Below are 18,199 nucleotides of genomic sequence, written 5' to 3' on the forward strand. Positions count from 1 at the left end.
TGAACAAAAACAAAATGCAGTTAACCAATGACTTACACTTTTATTTGTAATTAACATTCTCCACTCCCTTTCTATGTGTGATACATTTAAATTAAAGGAAACTTAAGAGTTTTGGGGAAATAATGAAGATAAGATTTGTAGCAAAGAAAAAAAAAGTTGAATGGTGACAAGAGTTTTACAGGATGATGAATTACACTGATTTGTCAATAATCTAACTAGTTTATGCTAGAAACAGTGTTAAAAAATGTAAATGTATGACTAAATCTGTAATAAATCTACTTTGTTTAGTCTAGTGCATTTTTGTTGTGTTAATGGTTTAAACAAAACTGAAATAAGTTTTTAGAATCTAATCAAATTATTTGTGATGGAGAAGTTGCAGTGAGGAGGATGAGTGGTGTAACTTGAGTTTAGAGAGAGGGACGAAAAGATTATTGTGCTAAAATTTAGTGTGGGTGTACTGCTCAGATCAAAAGTATTCTTTATGCAACAAATTGTGCTACTGGGATGAAACAGGTCACAGTCTGAGTATATTTTTTGTTTAATGTAGAAAGGCCCATTAAATTCATTCAAGATCTGAAGAATATTCAAGTACAGGAGGGAAACGGCGTGGCACTCTCCTGTGAGCTCTCCAAACCGGGCTTCCCAGTGCAGTGGAAGAAGGATGACGTTGTGCTGACCAGTGGTGAGAAATACCAGATCAGGCAAAACGGCTCCAAGCCAGAGCTTCTCATCAGGAAAAGTCTCCCAGAGGACAGCGGCTCTTACAGTTGCATTTGTGATGATGTCAAAACTACAGCAAGTGTTGCAATTACTGGTCAGACACACCACTACCATCTCAAAATGAAATCATCTTGTGCATTGAAGATGTTATAGTAGATCTGGGTTTTCTTCCCTCAGCAATTCCAGTGATATTCAAGCAAAAACTGAAGAACCAGGAAGCAGTGGAGGATGGTTGTTTAACATTACGCTGTGAGCTTTCCAAACCTGGACAAGCAGTAGAGTGGAGGAGAGATGCACAACTTCTGAAGGATGGAGAAAAATACCAGACAAAGCAGGAGGGCAGAGCAGCAGAGATGCTGATTAGAACTGTAACTCTTGCAGATGCAGGAGAATACAGCTGTTGTGCTGGGACTGCTGTGACTTCAGCTGACATCAAAGTTAGAGGTATGATTCATGTTCTACGTATAGGGAAGGCACGAAACTTTCTGCAAAGAACATTAAAGATATTTAAAATAAATCTTCTGTATATAAACTGTTTACAATATTTTCCAGCTCTTCCTGTGACATTCAAGAAAGAAGTTGAGAATTTGGAGGTAAAGGAAGGAGACAGCGCAGCTTTCTGCTGTGAGCTCTCCAAACCCGGAGCTCCGGTCGACTGGAGAAAAGGCAGAGTCATCCTGAAGGCCGGTTACAAGTACGAGATGAAACAAGAGAGAGGTCTCACCAAGCTGATCATCAACAACGTTGAGGAGAACGATGCTGGAAAATACACCTGCAAAACAGAGGACAGCCAATCCACAGCTGAGCTCACAGTCAAAGGTTAGAAGAAAGAAAATGTGCTGCTTTTCTAAACGTGAGACATATATTTACTGTTAATTTCAGCCAGTAGCTAATATGTAAAATAATTTTTTTTTGTTGAAATAAGGCATTTTTCCATAGTAAAAACAACGTTCAGCTGTATGATATTTAGAGCATACTAAATATCATAAAACTGAAGTAAAAGTTAGCAGAAGACCTGGAGGCTTACTTAAAAATCAAGAAATCTTGAATAAAAATTTTAGGACTAAACAAAAAACCCAAGGCAACGTAAATAATAAACATTTTCTTCATATTGTAGCTCCACCCGTCACATTCAAAACAAAGCTAAGGAACCAGCAGGTGGAGGAGGAAAACAGCGTGACGTTGAGTTGTGAATTGTCAAAGCCCGGCCTCGCTGTGGAGTGGATGAAAGGGAAAGAGCTGCTGAAGAGTGATTTCAAGTACCAGATTAAAAATCGTAACAGCATCATGGAGCTGACCATCAAAAACACCCAACTGGAGGACAGTGGGCTCTACAGTTGTATGTGTGGAGATGTCAAGACCATAGCGCATGTCACAATTACACGTAAGAGTACTTGCTAAATTTTAAATCTCATGAGGTGAAACAACTTTCAAATCTGAGAGAAATTATCTTAAACCGAATGAAAATCAAAAGACACAATACTTTTTCTTCTCAACTTTTCTTTTTTTTTTTACTGTTTAGCATGATGCATGATCTATATCTTCCCTCCTCAAACTGTCTGCACCATAGCAGCTTAAACTTATTTATGTTGCAGAGGAGACTTAATGATTGTATTTTAGAGTTTTTTTTTTTTTTTACATAAACTATGCTTCTGTAATGTACATTTATTAATATGAATGATACTAATAAAAAATGTGAATTAGCGACACTAGGCAGTACTTTAATATTTAACCATGCCTTGACTCGCTGTGCCTACACATTGCAGTACTTGAGAATTAAAACTACATTTACTAGTATGTGGGTCTGCAGCGTTACAAAGTCCAAATATTACAACAAGGGATGCACTGTTTTTGCAGAACGCAATACCCCAGAATAATGTGCAATACTTGACCATTCAGATCATCAATCCCAGCAAAATGGGTCGTTTTGAGGGAAAACCTAAATAAACACTTGCTAATTTTATGATGGAAAGCACTTTGAACTGCCTTGTTGCTGAAATGGCCTATAAAAATAAACTTGATTGATTAATTGAATTGTAGCTACCTGAAAACAAAGATTTGGAGAAATGTTATGCAGTATGAGAAATATATTGTCTTGAACTTTTAGGAAGGTATAAGAACTCATTCTAGTGAAAATTGACCAATTGAGTGTACATAGCCCAGGCAAGTTACAATGCAGCACAGGCCACTCTGGTATTTTTCAGGTGAGGTTCTAATTTATTTCAAAGTTAGCCATACATATTATATTTTCCAACTAAACATAACCTAATCTATGTTTTCTCAAAGTTTCGAGGGGTGAAAATGTATTTGTAGTGATAAATACTGCAATAATTGTGAAAATTAAGTATTTTGACCCTATGTTTTCCCCAGCCATCCCTCTAACATTCAAACTGGGTCTGAAGAACCAGGAGGCTCCGGAGGGAGGGAATGTGTGTCTGCGCTGTGAGCTGTCCCGGGCCGGGGTGCCCGTGCAGTGGTGGAAAGGTGAGGATCAGCTTTACCACGGAGGGAGATTCCAGATGACACAGAAAGGGAAGATGGCTGACATGACCATCAGAAACATACAACCAGAGGATGTTGGAGAATACAGCTGTGTATTTGGAGGTCAAAAGACAACAGCTGAAGTCAACGTGAGAGGTAAGGGAAATTTGATGCTTACATTCTGTAGACTTCAATTTTTTTCTTAATCCTTTTAAGGTTGGGATTCACATTTTTTTATTTGAACTGAGCTCATTGTGAAATATAAAATCGAAGCTGCATTCACCCTAACCTGCAAGACTGCGAATTAAGTACAGGATATACTATTTAATAAGCCAAAATGATGATAGTGGCTAAAGAATTTGTCTTAACTAGACTTTATTTACAGCTTTATTTACCTCATGGCTGAATACTTTATTTTATCTCGTTTTTAACTTGAAATAATGTAAAGAACGAAGGAAATTAATAAGCTAAGTAATATTAAGTTTTGGTAAGTAGAATAATTTTTCACACACTGATTAAAAAATACACTGTATAATTATCTACCGCCCACCCAAGCCCTTGAGTGAACAATAATCTTACATGTTTATGCAAATGCAATTTCTCATTTTGTGTTTACCAGCTGCAGCATCTGTGTACTTTGAGAAGGAACTAGAGAGCCAAGTGATTATGGAGGGGAAATCTGCGCTCATGTCCTGTGAAGTTTCTAGTGCTAATGTTCCTGTCACCTGGAAGAAAGACGGCACGGTGGTGGAAAACGGAGTGCATTACATAGTGAGGAAAAAAGGCCCTTTGCACACTCTAGAGATTAGGAAACTGCAGCTGGCAGATGCTGGAGAGTACTGCTGCATCACCAGAGGAAAGAAAACCACTGCCAAACTGATTGTGAGGGGTAGGTGAAAAATATTATCCCTGTTAATTTTTATCTGATATAAAAAATTAACATCAATATAAATGAGTAAAAAGTGTTTGATGTAATAAACATGTCATGCATTTCAGCTTAAAAACATCCAAATATTTTGGGTAGAAAATCCTTAAAATAAAAGAAGCTGTACACCCCTTTAAACAGTTACTTTTTTTTCAAGCATCCAGTCTTCTTTGGTAGACACTTGCTCTTAGTTTTAGAGAATCTGATTAACCAGAAGGAACTTAAAGCTTTTCTCAGTATTTTGGTCATTTTGCATCACTGAGCTAAAATCAGAAAAAAAGATCAGGGATGATGTAAAGAGGCTGACAGTAACTGATTCAGCTGCAGGAATTTGTGACTAGTATTGGATGTGTTTCGATATCAAGCTGTAGTGAAACATTGTGGTGGCAATCATGGTTGCTTTTCTTCAGATGGGGCTTGGGCTTCTGTCAAGGTAGAGGAACCTGATTTAAAAAAAAACAGTCAGTTGTGAAGCAAAATCTTTAGGTGTGCTGAAGTTGATCATTCTCAACTTCATTTATCTAAAGAGCTGGCTGAATATTGCTCCTTATTTTTCCACAGAGCGTGTCAAGATTGTGAAAGAACTGCAGGACCTAACAGTGACAGCTGGAGAAGACGCTGTGTTCGTGTGCGAGCTGACCCATGCAGATGTGAGCGAGGGTGTATGGTGGCTTGGTTCGAGCCCCCTGCAGAAAAATGAGATGAACCAGATGACGTGCCGCGGTCGCCAGCACCGCCTAGTCCTCACCATGACAACACCAGAAGAGACCGGGAATGTAGCATTTGTAGTGGAGGAGGAAAGGACCTCTGCAAAACTGTTGGTTCTCCCTAAGCCCAAAGGTGGGTAAGAAAAAAGGGGGCCCAAAGTGTACATCTAGATTAAGTCATCTAGTTTTCATTTGAACTTTAACATTTGGCTTCAAATGTTAGTTTTGTTTGAGGAGAAACCCAAAGACAGTGTCATCATGGAAGGAGAGACAGCTTTCCTGTCCTGTGCTACATCTGATTGCATCACCATGGTTACCTGGAAGCGCAACCATGTCCCACTTCGAAGTGGTGATAAATATGAGATGTGCAAGGAGGGTAAAGTCAATCTGCTTCTTATCCATGATGTGGAGCCCCAGGATAGTGGCATATACTCCTGTGATACAGGAGATGTGCAGAGCAGTTTCAAACTGACTGTAACAGGTAATTATTTTCTTTTCTTGTTATCTGGTTGAAAAGTCAAATTTTATTCGGTGGTCTTTTCTAATTTCATTTGGATCAAAAGTTTCTTCAGATATAACATTTTACAAAACTTTCACTTTTGTATTTTATTCCAGAACTTCCTCCATTCTTTCAAGAAGAGCTACAAAGTGTAGAAGCTGAAGAAGGAGGCTCAGCCTGCCTCTACTGTGAGATATCTAAACTAGGAGTGCCGATTCAGTGGAAAAAGGACAGGCTGCCAATAAGAGCGAGCAGGAAGTATGAGGTGAGGCAAGATGGCTGCTTTCTCCAGCTTTACATCAAAGATCTTAAACCTGAGGACAGTGGCAGCTACACATGTCAAGCAGGGAGTGCAGAGACAAGTGCAACTGTGTCTGTAAGAGGTGCGTGAAGCTCAACGGGTTCTGGATTATTGGTCAAATATCAACTCCAGAAAATTTTATTTATTGTACTTTGCTCTCCAATCTTCCCTTAGAGACGGCCCCATTCTTCAAAAAAGAATTAAGAAGTTTGGAGGCAGAGGAAGGAGGTGCAGCTTTCCTGCAATGTGAGCTATCTAAACCAGGGTTGTCTGTGCAGTGGAAGAAGAACAAACTGCCTCTTAGGGCAAGCAGGAAGTATGAAATAAAACAAGATGGCTGCATGTTCCAACTCCACATCAATGACCTGAAACCTGAAGACAGTGGCAGCTACTCATGTCAAGCAGGAAACACAGAGACGACTGCTAATGTGACAGTTAGAGGTGATAATTCAGTCATTAGGGTCAATTTGATGGGGGAACTTAGCTATTATAATAAACCACCAAAAATGCATTTCAGCTGTTCACGAATTTAAGTCATGTTGAATATATTTGATGTTACAATATCTTGTTTTTCCCAGAACTCCCAGCTTTTTTCAGGAAGAATTTGCAGAATATAAAGGCAGATGAAGGGGGTACAGCCTCACTTTTCTGTGAAGTTTCTAAGTCTGGATTCTCTGTTCGGTGGAAGAAGAACAATGTGACTCTGAGAGCTAATAGGAAGTACGAGATGAAGCAGGAAGGCTGCCTTCTACAGCTTAACATCAAGGAGATCAATCTAGAGGACAGTGGCTGCTACACTTGCCAAGCAGGAGGAGCCGAGACTAGTGCCACTGTCTCAGTAAAAGGTTTGTAATTTGGAAAATTGCAGACAAGATTTTGTAGTGTTACAGCCCTTAATTATGACACATATTTATCAAATGTAATTATTGTAAATTTGAAATCAGTATTTTATATACCACTAAACATTGCACTTCTATCAGGCATGTATTCCCCAACTTATTTTATGTTTTCATGTAAATTGCATTACATGTTCTTAAACCTTTGTGCATGATTTTGTATTTTCAACAGAGCTCCCACCTTTCTTCAAGGAGAATTTGAAAAGTCTAACCATTGAGGAGGGAGGGACAGCCTCCCTTTGCTGTGAGGTATCCAAGCCTGGGCTCCCTGTGCAATGGAAGAAGAACAGGCTGCCACTGAGAGCGAACAGGAAGTATGAGATGAAGCATGATGACTGTTTCCTTGAGCTGGTCATCAAAGATCTCACACTTGATGATAGTGGTAGCTACTCATGTCAGGCTGGAGATGTAGAGACCACAGCAACTGTAACAGTGAAAGGTTATAACCTTCTCCTCCCCAAAATAATTTGAAGAACTTTCTAGTTGTAGGTAGTGGAATAACAAAATATAAATGTTCTATATTTTCAGAACTTCCCACCTTCTTCAAGAAAGAGCTAATAAACATGGAGGCTGAGGAAGGTGGAGCAGCATCTTTGTGCTGCGAAGTGTCTAAACCTGGAGCTTCTGTGCAGTGGAAGAAAAACAAGATGCCATTAAGAGCCAGTAAGAAGTTTGAGATGAAGCAGGGAGGCTGCATAGTTCAGCTTCACATTACTGATGTCAAAGCTGAGGACAGTGGTAGCTACACATGTCAAGCTGGACCCGCTGAGACCACTGCGACACTATCTGTGAAAGGTTCGTTGGTTCAAAAAGCTCTGATGTTGATTTTGATGCACAATGTTTCTAGTCAATATAAGAGAATCAACTAGGCAAGTTAATAAATGCATTAAAATATTTGGCAGTTGTGAGTTGAATGTCTTCATGTAATTAGTATGTTTGAATAGAAAGGTGCAATATTTAAAATGTTTTATAATATTTTATAGAACACCCAGTTTTCTTCATGAAAGAATTACAAAATATAAATAGTGAAGAAGGAAGTATCATCTCTCTGTGCTGCGAACTTTCCAAACCTGTTCCTGCGCTCTGGAGGAAAAACAAATTGCCTATGAGAGCCAGCAGGAAGTATGAGATGAAACAAGAAGGTTCCATCATTCAACTTTATATCAAAGATTTAAAACTTGAGGACAGCGGCAGCTACACATGTCAAGCAGGGAATGCAGAGACAAGTGCAACTGTGTCTGTAAGAGGTGCGTGAAGCTCAAAGGGTTCTGGATTATTGGTCAAATATCAAGGACAGAAAATTGTATTTACTGTACTTTGCTCTCCAATCTTCCCTTAGAGACGACCCCATTCTTCAAAAAAGAATTAAGAAGTTTGGAGGCAGAGGAAGGAGGTGCAGCTTTCCTGCAATGTGAGCTATCTAAACCAGGGTTGTCTGTGCAGTGGAAGAAAAACAAACTGCCTCTTAGGGCAAGCAGGAAGTATGAAATAAAACAAGATGGCTGCATGTTCCAACTCCACATCAATGACCTGAAACCTGAAGACATTGGCAGCTACTCGTGTCAAGCAGGAAACACAGAGACGACTGCTAATGTGACAGTTAGAGGTGATAATCCAAATATTAGGAGGAATTTGATGACAAGATTTAGCTACTATAATAATCTACCAAAAACATATTTCAACTGTTCACCAACTACAGTCATGCTAAGTATATTTGATGTTACAATATCTTATTTTTCCCAGAACTCCCAGCTTTTTTCAGGAAGGATCTGCAGAATATAAAGGCAGATGAAGGGGGTACAGCCTCACTTTTCTGTGAAGTTTCTAAGTCTAGAATCTCTGTTCAGTGGAAGAAGAACAATGTGCCTCTGAGAGCCAATAGGAAGTATGAGATGAAGCAGGAAGGCTGCTTTTTGCAGCTTAACATCAAGGAGATCAATCTAGAGGACAGTGGCTGCTACACTTGTCAAGCAGGAGAAGCAGAGACTAGTGCCACTGTCTCAGTAAAAGGTTTGTAATTTGGAAAATTGCAGACAAGATTTTGTAGTGTTACAGCCCTTAATTATGACATATTTATCAAAATGTAATTATTGTATTTTCAATTATTACTCTCTTCAACAGAGCTCCCACCTTTCTTCAAGGAGAATTTGAAAAGTCTAACCATTGAGGAGGGAGGGACAGCCTCCCTTTGCTGTGAGGTATCCAAGCCTGGGCTGCCTGTGCAATGGAAGAAGAACAGGCTGCCACTGAGAGCGAACAGGAAGTATGAGATGAAGCATGATGACTGTTTCCTCCAACTTTACATCAAAGATCTCACACTTGATGATAGTGGTAGCTACTCATGTCAGGCTGGAGATGTAGAGACCACAGCAACTGTGACAGTGAAAGGTTATAACCTTCTCCTCCCCAAAATAATTTGAAGAACTTTCTAGTTGTAGGTAGTGGAATAACAAAATATAAATGTTCTATATTTTCAGAACTTCCCACCTTCTTCAAGAAAGAGCTAATAAACATGGAGGCTGAGGAAGGTGGAGCAGCATCTTTGTGCTGTGAAGTGTCTAAACCTGGAGCTTCTGTGCAGTGGAAGAAAAACAGACTCCCTCTAAGAGCGAGCAGGAAGTATGAAATGAAACAAGATGGCTGCCTGTTCCAGCTCCACATCAATGACCTGAAACCTGAAGACAGTGGTAGCTACACATGTCAAGCAGGAAACACAGAGACGACTGCTAATGTGACAGTCAGAGGTGATGATTCAACCATTTGATGAGGGAATCTAACTATCACAATAAACTACCAAAAACAAAGTTCAACTTTTCATCAACTGAATTATATTTATATGATAAGTATATTTGATGTTACAATATCTTATTTTTCCCAGAACTCCCAGCTTTCTTCAAGAAGAATCTGGAGAACATAAAGGCAGATGAAGGAGATACAGCCTCCCTTTTCTGTGAGGTTTCTACGTCTGGAGTCTATGTTCAGTGGAAGAAGAACAATGTGCTTCTCAGAGCCAATAGGAAGTACGAGATGAAGCAGAAAGGCTGCCTTCTACAGCTTAACATCAAGGAGATCAATCTAGAGGACAGTGGCTGCTACACTTGCCAAGCAGGAGGAGCAGAGACTAGTGCCACTGTCTCAGTAAAAGGTTTGTTAGTTTGGTAAACTGCTTGGTAAATACTGCAGGAAGAAACTTCATTCAGAGCAAGACAATCTAATGCTGGCTTTTCCTGCTATGCCACCGCTGGATCTTTATATATTGCTTCTCTTCTCAGAGCGTCCCCCGTTCTTCAAGGAGAATTTGAAAAATGTCTCCAGTGAGGAGGGAGGGACAGCATCCCTTTGCTGTGAGGTATCCAAGCCTGGGCTATCAATACAATGGAAGAAGAACAGGCTGCCACTGAGAGCAAACAGGAAGTATGAGATGAAGCATGATGGCTGTTTCCTCCAACTTTACATCAAGGATCTCACACCTGAGGATAGTGGTAGCTACTCATGCCAAGCTGGAGCTGCAGAGACTACAGCAACTGTGACAGTGAAAGGTTGCAAAACCAACAACAAAATTGTTAACTTAGTAAAGCCTCATGCGTGTATTTATTGTGCAATGTATGGTTATATCAGATGGTCTAAATGTTTTTTCAGTATTCTGAAAGAAATTTAAATTCTTGCATATTTTCTCAGATCTTCCTCCTTTCTTCAAGAAAGAGCTAGTAAACATGGAGGCTGACGAAGGTGGAGCAGCATCTTTATGCTGTGAAGTGTCTAAACCTGGAGTGTCTGTCCAATGGAAGAAAAGCAAGATGCCACTAAGAGCCAGTAAGAAGCATGAGATGAAACAAGAAGGTTCCATCCTTTATCTACATATCAAAGATCTGAAACCTGAGGACAGCGGCAGCTACTCGTGTCAAGCAGGGAATGCAGAGACAAGTGCCATCGTGTCTGTAAAAGGTTTGTGAAGCTGAGGTAGTTCTGAATTACCTCAGCTAACACACAATATTTAATTTATTGTATTTTTCTCCCAAATCTTCCCTTAGAGACGACCCCATTCTTCAAAAAAGAATTAAGAAGTTTGGAGGCTGAGGAAGGAGGTGCTGTTTTTCTGCAGTGTGCGCTATCTAAACCAGGGTTGTCTGTGCAGTGGAAGAAAAACAAACTGCCTCTTAGGGCAAGCAGGAAGTATGAAATAAAACAAGATGGCTGCCTGTTCCAGCTCCACATCAATGACCTGAAACCTGAAGACAGTGGTAGCTACACATGTCAAGCAGGAAACACAGAGACGACTTCTAATGTGACAGTCAGAGGTGATGATCCAAATATTAAGTGGAATTTGATGAAGAGATTTAGCTGTTAAAATAAGCTTAAAAAAACTAATTCAAACTATGCTAATTTAAATATTACACATTTTTTTCTTATCTTTCCCAGAACTCCCAGCTTTTTTCAAGAAGAATCTGCAGAACATAAAGGCAGATGAAGGAGATACAGCCTCCCTTCTCTGTGAGGTTTCTAAGTCTGAAGTCTCTGTTCAGTGGAAGAAGAACAATGTGCCTCTGACAGCCAATAGGAAGTATGAGATGAAGCAGGAAGGCTGCCTCTTTCAGCTTTACATTAATGATGTCAAACCTGAAGACAGCGGCAGCTACTCTTGTCAGGCAGGACCAGCAGAGACCACTGCAACTTTATCTGTGAAAGGTCTGTAATGACGCAATTTGAAATTAAGTCATCTGTATCCTAACAAAGACACTCCAAATGATATTTTTTTTGTTTTACAGAACTTCCTGTGTTCTTCATCAAGGAGTTACAAAATATGAATGCTGAGGTAGGAGAGATGATCTCATTGTGCTGTGAGCTTTCCAAACCTGGGGTTTCAGTGCTGTGGAAGAAAAACAAGCTGCCACTGAGAGCCAGCATGAAGCATGAGATGAAACAAAATGGTTGCCTCTATCAGCTTAGCATCAAAGATCTCAAACTTGAGGACAGTGGCAGCTACACATGCCAAGCAGGGAATGCAGAAAGCACTGCAAATGTGGCAGTTAAAGGTGTGTTTATTTTAACTTTGGGCATTCATTATTAATTATTTATAAAAAAATATGCTTTTCTCAATCTGTTGGTTACATCGGCGTAGCTTAGGATCAGTGCTTTTCAAACATAGTATGTGTCAGAAATTACTGCAGCAAGTGCAGAAGTATACCATATCTGCCAGTTACTGTACAAATATGCCACTGCTACAACATTTCCACAACTACTACTCAAATATGAAATCAATGACAAACAAAACGTCAATCTCATGCAACACAATGGAAATGATCTGTTAGTTCTGATGAATATTCACTCACATTGGCTTGTCGGATTCCTGAAATTATGTCACTTCTACTTTCTGATTAAATTGGCTAAAGACTCACTTATAGCACTCACAGAGCATTTCATTCATAAAAATGGGAGGAAAAAAGACAAGATGGTACCCTGTTCTAGAAATTGAACACTGTGATACCATTCATCCTTTCATACATGCATTGATCACACCAGAACCACAATGTCATGAGTTGTGCTAGAGGGTGGTGAGGCAGAAGCTGTAGACCCAGGTTGAAATGAAGTGATGTTTTTTAATAATGGAAATCCACAAATACACAGTCCAAAAAAACTGGCAGCACAGTAGAGCGGAAGATTAGGGCTCAGTACTGGTAGCAACAGGCTACAAGAGGACGGAACGACAGGCTAGACAGATTCATGCTACAAACGACAAGGACCCGACAAAGACACAGAGACACAGGTGAGACTAAATACACAGAAGATATTCAGGGAACGAGACACACCTGGGAACTAATCAAGGGGAGACAGGACAACACGGAGACTCAGAAACAGAGGAAACTAAAAATTAATACACAGAAAAACTCAAACCATGACACATAAAAAGCTCCACAAATATTTCAACAATGTGATAGGAGTTGATCCTTTAATAAAACCTGCTTCAATTTCGCATGTTTACTCTGTGTAACATGCATTTTGCTGACAACAACATACATGGCAAGATAGAACATAGTGTTTTAGTATTTAGTAAGATAGTTGTTGCTCTAAAAAGTTGGGTAACTACAGACTACTGAATGTACAGTACACAAAAAAATGAAGCCCTGAAAATGTATTACTCCCTTATTTCACGCTGTACAATATATGTTTCCTTCCAATCCACTTAGAGCTTGCTTCATTGTTCATCAAAGAATTACAAAGTGTAGAGGCAGAGGTTGGCAGTGCAGCCTCATTGTCCTGTGAGTTATCCAAACCTGGAGTGTCTGTACGGTGGAAAAAGGATAATCTGCCTCTGAGAGCCGGTGAGAAGTATGAGATGAAACAAGACGGCTGTTTCCTGCAGATTAACATCAAGAAGCTCGGTTCAGAGGACAGTGGTAGCTACTCATGTCACGTTGGAAATGCAGAAACGTCTGCAAGAGTACAAATAAAAGGTGTGCATCTTTTTTTTTTACTTAATTTTGGATGATTACTCTAACAATGTTAATAGTATTTTTTCTTCTGTGAAGCACCAAAACCTCCATCAGAGGAAAAGTCTAGAACAGCATTGGCGCAGATGAAAAGTACTATCGCTAAACCAGCTCTTGCTTCAGAAATTGAAAGGCCCAACCTTCCAGATCCCAACCAGATTCCCCCAGAGCCCAAGAAGAGGACAAATAGGAAAGTGTCTATTACTTCTGTTGAAAAAGACACAGAGCAAGTTTTTGACGTAAAGGTGTCTGTGCAGAATATCAATAATGAAGTCCAACATGAAGGATCTAAAGTTGAGCACTTGGATGTTGCTCAGAATGGAACAAAAGTGGAGAGGAGTGAAGACAAAGGGAGTGAAGTGCACAAGAAAGAGGCTAAGACAGTTCAGCCACCAGAGAAGGATTATAAGGCTGGCAGGAGGATTGAAAAGCCAACTTCACCTCTGGGTATGGAAAATGATCTTATGGAAAAGAGGCAACCAGAAGGAAATGTAGGAAAATTTATTAAAGTCATCCCTCCAGTAAATAAATCAGAAATGCTTGTGGGTAACAAAGTGGTTGAACTGAAAGAGACAGAAAAGGGATGTGAAACTGAAAAGGGGTTTAAACAACAAGAAGACTCTTCAGAAGAAGCAAATGAAGTTCAACAGAAAATAACTCAACGAACAACAACACTTTGGAGAAACAGTCAGGAAGAAAAACATGTACAAGAGCAGTTTAATGGGAGAGAAGTAAACACAGATGTCAAACCTTCAAAAAACAAAGATGAAGTAAGAAAGACAGAAGAGGAGACTTTGAAACCGCCAGTAAGATCTAAGGCAAAGGTAGCATATGGAGAGCAATCACTCAAGTCTATTATGAATCAAACAGAGGATACAATTCCTCGACTAATCAAGACCTCTCTTAAAGATTTTGAAGATCGTGGACAAGATGGACAAAATGGACAAGAGTTTACGGAGAAGAAATGGACACAAACACCCAGAGCAAACCAGCAATCAATAGAGGAGCCAGAAAAGGCAGATGAAATCCTTCAATTTGCACCTCCAAAACCACCTGAGAGGAGAAAGAGTAAGGTAAAAATAGGAATGGAAATACAGGAGTCAAGGGACACAGAGACAGATCAAGATGATATACAGCCTAAAAGTGTTGGAGTAAAGTCCCCTGAGGAGAAGACAGACAAACAGCTTAAAAAGCCTTTGAAGAAAGATGTTGAAGAAATTTTAAAATTAGAAAGAAGTAAGTCTATCACAACTGATAGTGAAACAGGAGATAAACTTAAGCAACCAGTAAAACCAATTAAGAAAGAACCTGAAATTAAACTGGCTGTTGAGCCAATAAGAAGAGTGGAGGAAACAAAATCAACTAAGATGGAAGATGACATTCCTCTTCTCTACATTTCTGAGGAAGAAACTTTCTCAGAGGCCTTAACTGAGCTTCCTCCTAACCACTTCCAACCTGCTATTCCCGAGAGACAAACAGGACAGCAATCTATCCAGGAGATCCAGCCACCACAACCGTCTCCCCTGGAGACTGACATCAACATAGAGGATGAACCCGAAATGCAAGAAGCTGCCATTAAGATCCAGGCAGCATTCAAAGGCTACAAAGCTCGCAAAGACATGCGACCAGTCTTTAAGGAGGTATTCAAGAACCAGAATGCAGATCTTCATGGTACACTTACATTAAAGTGTGTTGTCAATGGAAGACCCAGCACTGTGCGCTGGATGAAAAATGGCCAACATGTTATAAATGATCCTCGATGCCGGGTTGAAACAACAGAAAACGGAGAATGCACACTTGTGGTTAAAAACTTGAACAACAGCGACAGCGGAGTTTATACCTGTGAGGTGGCAAATAAGTTTGGTGTGACCTCCTACAATGGAAACATAACTATAATGAAGACTGTGCAACCTGTTCCTGCAGTCCAGACGCCTATACATCCACCACTAGCAGCCATAACTCCTTTGCAGCTTGCTCCACAAAAGCCTGACACCCAGGACATGACACAGACTCAAAGTCTAACTCAGAGTCAAGCAGAGCTAGGGCCAACTTCAGATGCTGAAAATTATGTAGAAAGTGTGAGTGTTTCCCTGTGGGATGCCTACATCTTGACAGAACAGAACAATCAAACACTCCTGCAAGAGAGAAGATCTTCACTCATTGCTGTCAGCTCCTGTAAGTTGCACATTTGGTTTTTAGTTGTAAGCACAAACCAGGGCTATCACTTAGCCATGCAATTTCAAATCAAACCCTAAATTATATATATTGGCAACTTTCTACCTTTAACAGTGTCAAGTCCCTCAGAGTATGACACGGCTCCTGATATAATGGAGCCTGTTGAGACTATTCCAGTGACACCAAGGTAGTTCTCCTTACATTGTTCCTACATTTTAATGCTCATCTTGAATGTTGTGCTCCTGAAACTAAACTGGTCTTTATTGATATTTTATCAGGGAAGTACCAAAACCAGCTGACACAATGCAGCCAAAGGAGAATAACGAAGAAACAGCTGCTCCGAAACCACCTATGAAACTTCTGAATGTTAAAGGTCAGCAAAATTAATTATGTTTTCCATACATTTTTGTTTTTAATTGCTGGGACAAAGTACAAAAAACTATTCCAAAAATAACTTTACATTTTGAAATGTACAATTATAATATGTTGAATATTAAAAAAACAAATAAATAGGAAAACTTACCCCAAAATAGAAAAAAATGAAGACTTTTTTTTGTTGAGAAAATGATTTGCTTCACATGTGAAATGTAATATGCTTGGAGTGGTCTTAATGATATTTCTTGGTAAAACATTCAGATTTATTTCTCAGCTGTGTCCTACAAATGTTTTCACATGAGTAGCAGTTTCCCAGCATGGACACTAAGTGTCACCAGTGAGCCAATAACTTTAGAATCAGATTTTGTTGACCTGAGCCTGCTTGCCGTTCAGGTAAAAACAACAACAACAAACAAACAAAATATAAAGTTGCATCTTCCTGTCTTTCTGGCAGCCAGTCACTGCATGTTGGCATTTTGGATCATTTCGCTTGTATGTTGCCCTCACGATGTGTTGCTCTTACAAAGCTAGACAGCTAGCTAACACTTGAGTTGAAAACAATCCAGTCCTTGATAGTTTTCTTGTTTTATTTTGCAACTCTTTGCTGGTTTGTTTTTCTTTCCTTTTATTTTCTTTTGTAAAACTGTAACAAAACACAAAAGTATACATCAGCTACAGATACAGAAAACAACTAGGCGAACACATGACTCCCAATTCTCTCCAATTAGCTAACGATGTAGCTTTAAATATTGGTTGAGAAACGTAAAACTTTTCTACAAAATATTACACAATGCTGGAATAACGATTAATAAAATGAACTTACAGACAAATAGTGTCCAAGGAACAAACGTGTCTGAAGGGCAGACGAAGACACCAATCGTACAGCTGGTCGAGTTCTGCTTGACTGACCAAATTAAATATGTAAACAATGTCCACTAGGTGTCAGTAAGGTTCCATAGTTTAACTTACAATTTACCCACCAAGTACTTAACAAAACATAATGATGGAGTCAGCACAGCTTGACTGGTTTTGTTACATTTAATGCAAGACCTTCAGTCTCTCCAAATCTAAACCATTGCTTGTTTGTTTTTTCAGAAACTGTACAAAGCAGACGAACAAAGATCTGTGTCTGCCCATTATTAATACATCAGCTTTTACATAAAAATGCTGTATGCATTTTTGTAAATATGCATACAACAATATTTCTTTCCATCTTACTATTGTTTTTCTACAGCCAGATTTATTTACTGTGCTACTAAAATAAGGTTTCCCTCTGTTCTAACTTGAAGGACCTCATGATATTAAGCTAAGAACACCATCTCCAAAGCACCATCGGTCCCACACACCTTTAACAAGTACTGTGTCTGGATCTGAGTCAGAGGGTGAAGAAGATAGACGAGAGGTACATTTTACATTCTAATCATATTTGTAGCAAGGTTGATTTAATTAAGCCATTATCAGATGAGTAAAATTATCTTAGCATTAAAGTCAAACCTTCTTAATGTTTTCTTCTTCAGATATTTGAAATATATGTAGCTCGAGCCGACTGCAGTCCTAATATTGGAAGTAAGGACAGTTTTATTCTTAAAGAGGGTCAGTTTGTGGAGGTCCTGGACTCTGTCCATCCTGACAGATGGTTGGTGAGGACCAAACCAACCAAAACCAACCCCACTCGGCAGGGATGGCTGTGTCCTGCCTATCTGGAAAAGAAGAGAAAAGTAAGTTGTACAATTATTGTTGGTGAATCTGTGTAGTTTTAAGTTTATATGTAAAGTTTAACTCATACATTTACATAAACCATATAATTGTTCCTTAATGTCTGACATTAAGCCAGACTAAACCCTTCTTGTTATAGGTCAGATAGGATTGCAAGAAAATTCAGAGATAGATTTTTAGATATTTTTGTAGTTGTTCTCAAATTCAGAAGTTTAGATAAATTTCCTTATTGCTTAGTTTAATTGCCTGAACTGTATGCCGAACATTTTTGGTATCCTTCCACAAGCTTTTCAGAAGTTTGAATTTCGATTTGAATTTGTCTTATTTAATGACAGACAGTGAGATGAAATGTTGTTCTATTCATGAAAATATCTGGTATCAACGGTACATAAACACATTTTACATATGCCTCAACTTTGTTCATTTACCAGCACAGACATGACAGGGTTTATGATAAATGCCTGGCTCTCATTTCCAACAGGAAGCCTTCCCACAAAGGAGAGTTGCTCAGGAGGATCTCGATGGAATTGGGTGTACAGGGGAAGAGTACAGGAGAGCACTGAGGTCTGTTCTTCTTATTTTTTATAACACATTGATATTGTGACATTTGTGATCAGAATTTACTGGACTTAGGCCAAACTAGAATTTTCAGTGCATCACTTCCAATTTTCCTGTACTTCCTGAAATCTTTAGTCAGCTGATCCAAGGCTTGATTGATGGAGAAGAGGAGTTTGTAAAGGCAATGAAGATGTTTATCACTCACCAGCTCAATCATCTGGACTGTAGCCATCATATCCCCATCAACATCCTCAACCAGAAAGAAATCATCTTCAGGAACATCAAAGATATTGTCGGTTTACATGAACGGTAATAGAACCAGCTCTCCATACTTCTTCTAATATTATTGGGCTTATTT

The 18,199-nt window shown here is 39.3% G+C and overlaps 1 protein-coding gene across 9 annotated transcripts in view; it reads left to right on the plus strand.

Annotated features, from left to right (window-relative positions):
• LOC102225528 (obscurin-like) overlaps positions 1-18,199 on the plus strand; it is a 47,980-nt gene that overhangs the window by 14,475 nt on the left and 15,306 nt on the right. For 7 of the 9 annotated variants that reach the window (XM_023340180.1, XM_023340182.1, XM_023340181.1 and 4 more), the window contains 32 exons: positions 548-814; positions 898-1,164; positions 1,273-1,539; positions 1,838-2,104; positions 3,091-3,357; positions 3,821-4,090; positions 4,688-4,966; positions 5,057-5,314; positions 5,449-5,715; positions 5,808-6,074; positions 6,212-6,478; positions 6,702-6,968; positions 7,058-7,324; positions 7,513-7,776; positions 7,869-8,135; positions 8,273-8,539; positions 8,651-8,917; positions 9,007-9,273; positions 9,408-9,674; positions 9,802-10,068; positions 10,208-10,474; positions 10,561-10,827; positions 10,949-11,215; positions 11,296-11,562; positions 12,715-12,981; positions 13,057-15,192; positions 15,307-15,379; positions 15,471-15,565; positions 16,857-16,969; positions 17,085-17,285; positions 17,765-17,847; positions 17,977-18,150. In XM_023340180.1, coding sequence (XP_023195948.1) covers positions 548-814; positions 898-1,164; positions 1,273-1,539; positions 1,838-2,104; positions 3,091-3,357; positions 3,821-4,090; positions 4,688-4,966; positions 5,057-5,314; positions 5,449-5,715; positions 5,808-6,074; positions 6,212-6,478; positions 6,702-6,968; positions 7,058-7,324; positions 7,513-7,776; positions 7,869-8,135; positions 8,273-8,539; positions 8,651-8,917; positions 9,007-9,273; positions 9,408-9,674; positions 9,802-10,068; positions 10,208-10,474; positions 10,561-10,827; positions 10,949-11,215; positions 11,296-11,562; positions 12,715-12,981; positions 13,057-15,192; positions 15,307-15,379; positions 15,471-15,565; positions 16,857-16,969; positions 17,085-17,285; positions 17,765-17,847; positions 17,977-18,150 — 9,553 coding nt within the window. The remainder of the gene's footprint in view (positions 1-547; positions 815-897; positions 1,165-1,272; positions 1,540-1,837; positions 2,105-3,090; positions 3,358-3,820; positions 4,091-4,687; positions 4,967-5,056; positions 5,315-5,448; positions 5,716-5,807; positions 6,075-6,211; positions 6,479-6,701; positions 6,969-7,057; positions 7,325-7,512; positions 7,777-7,868; positions 8,136-8,272; positions 8,540-8,650; positions 8,918-9,006; positions 9,274-9,407; positions 9,675-9,801; positions 10,069-10,207; positions 10,475-10,560; positions 10,828-10,948; positions 11,216-11,295; positions 11,563-12,714; positions 12,982-13,056; positions 15,193-15,306; positions 15,380-15,470; positions 15,566-16,856; positions 16,970-17,084; positions 17,286-17,764; positions 17,848-17,976; positions 18,151-18,199) is intronic. The other 2 variants (XM_023340187.1, XM_023340188.1) reach the window with 2 other exon arrangements.

This window comes from Xiphophorus maculatus, chromosome 9, assembly GCF_002775205.1.
Source record: "Xiphophorus maculatus strain JP 163 A chromosome 9, X_maculatus-5.0-male, whole genome shotgun sequence".
Lineage (NCBI taxonomy): Eukaryota > Metazoa > Chordata > Actinopteri > Cyprinodontiformes > Poeciliidae > Xiphophorus > Xiphophorus maculatus.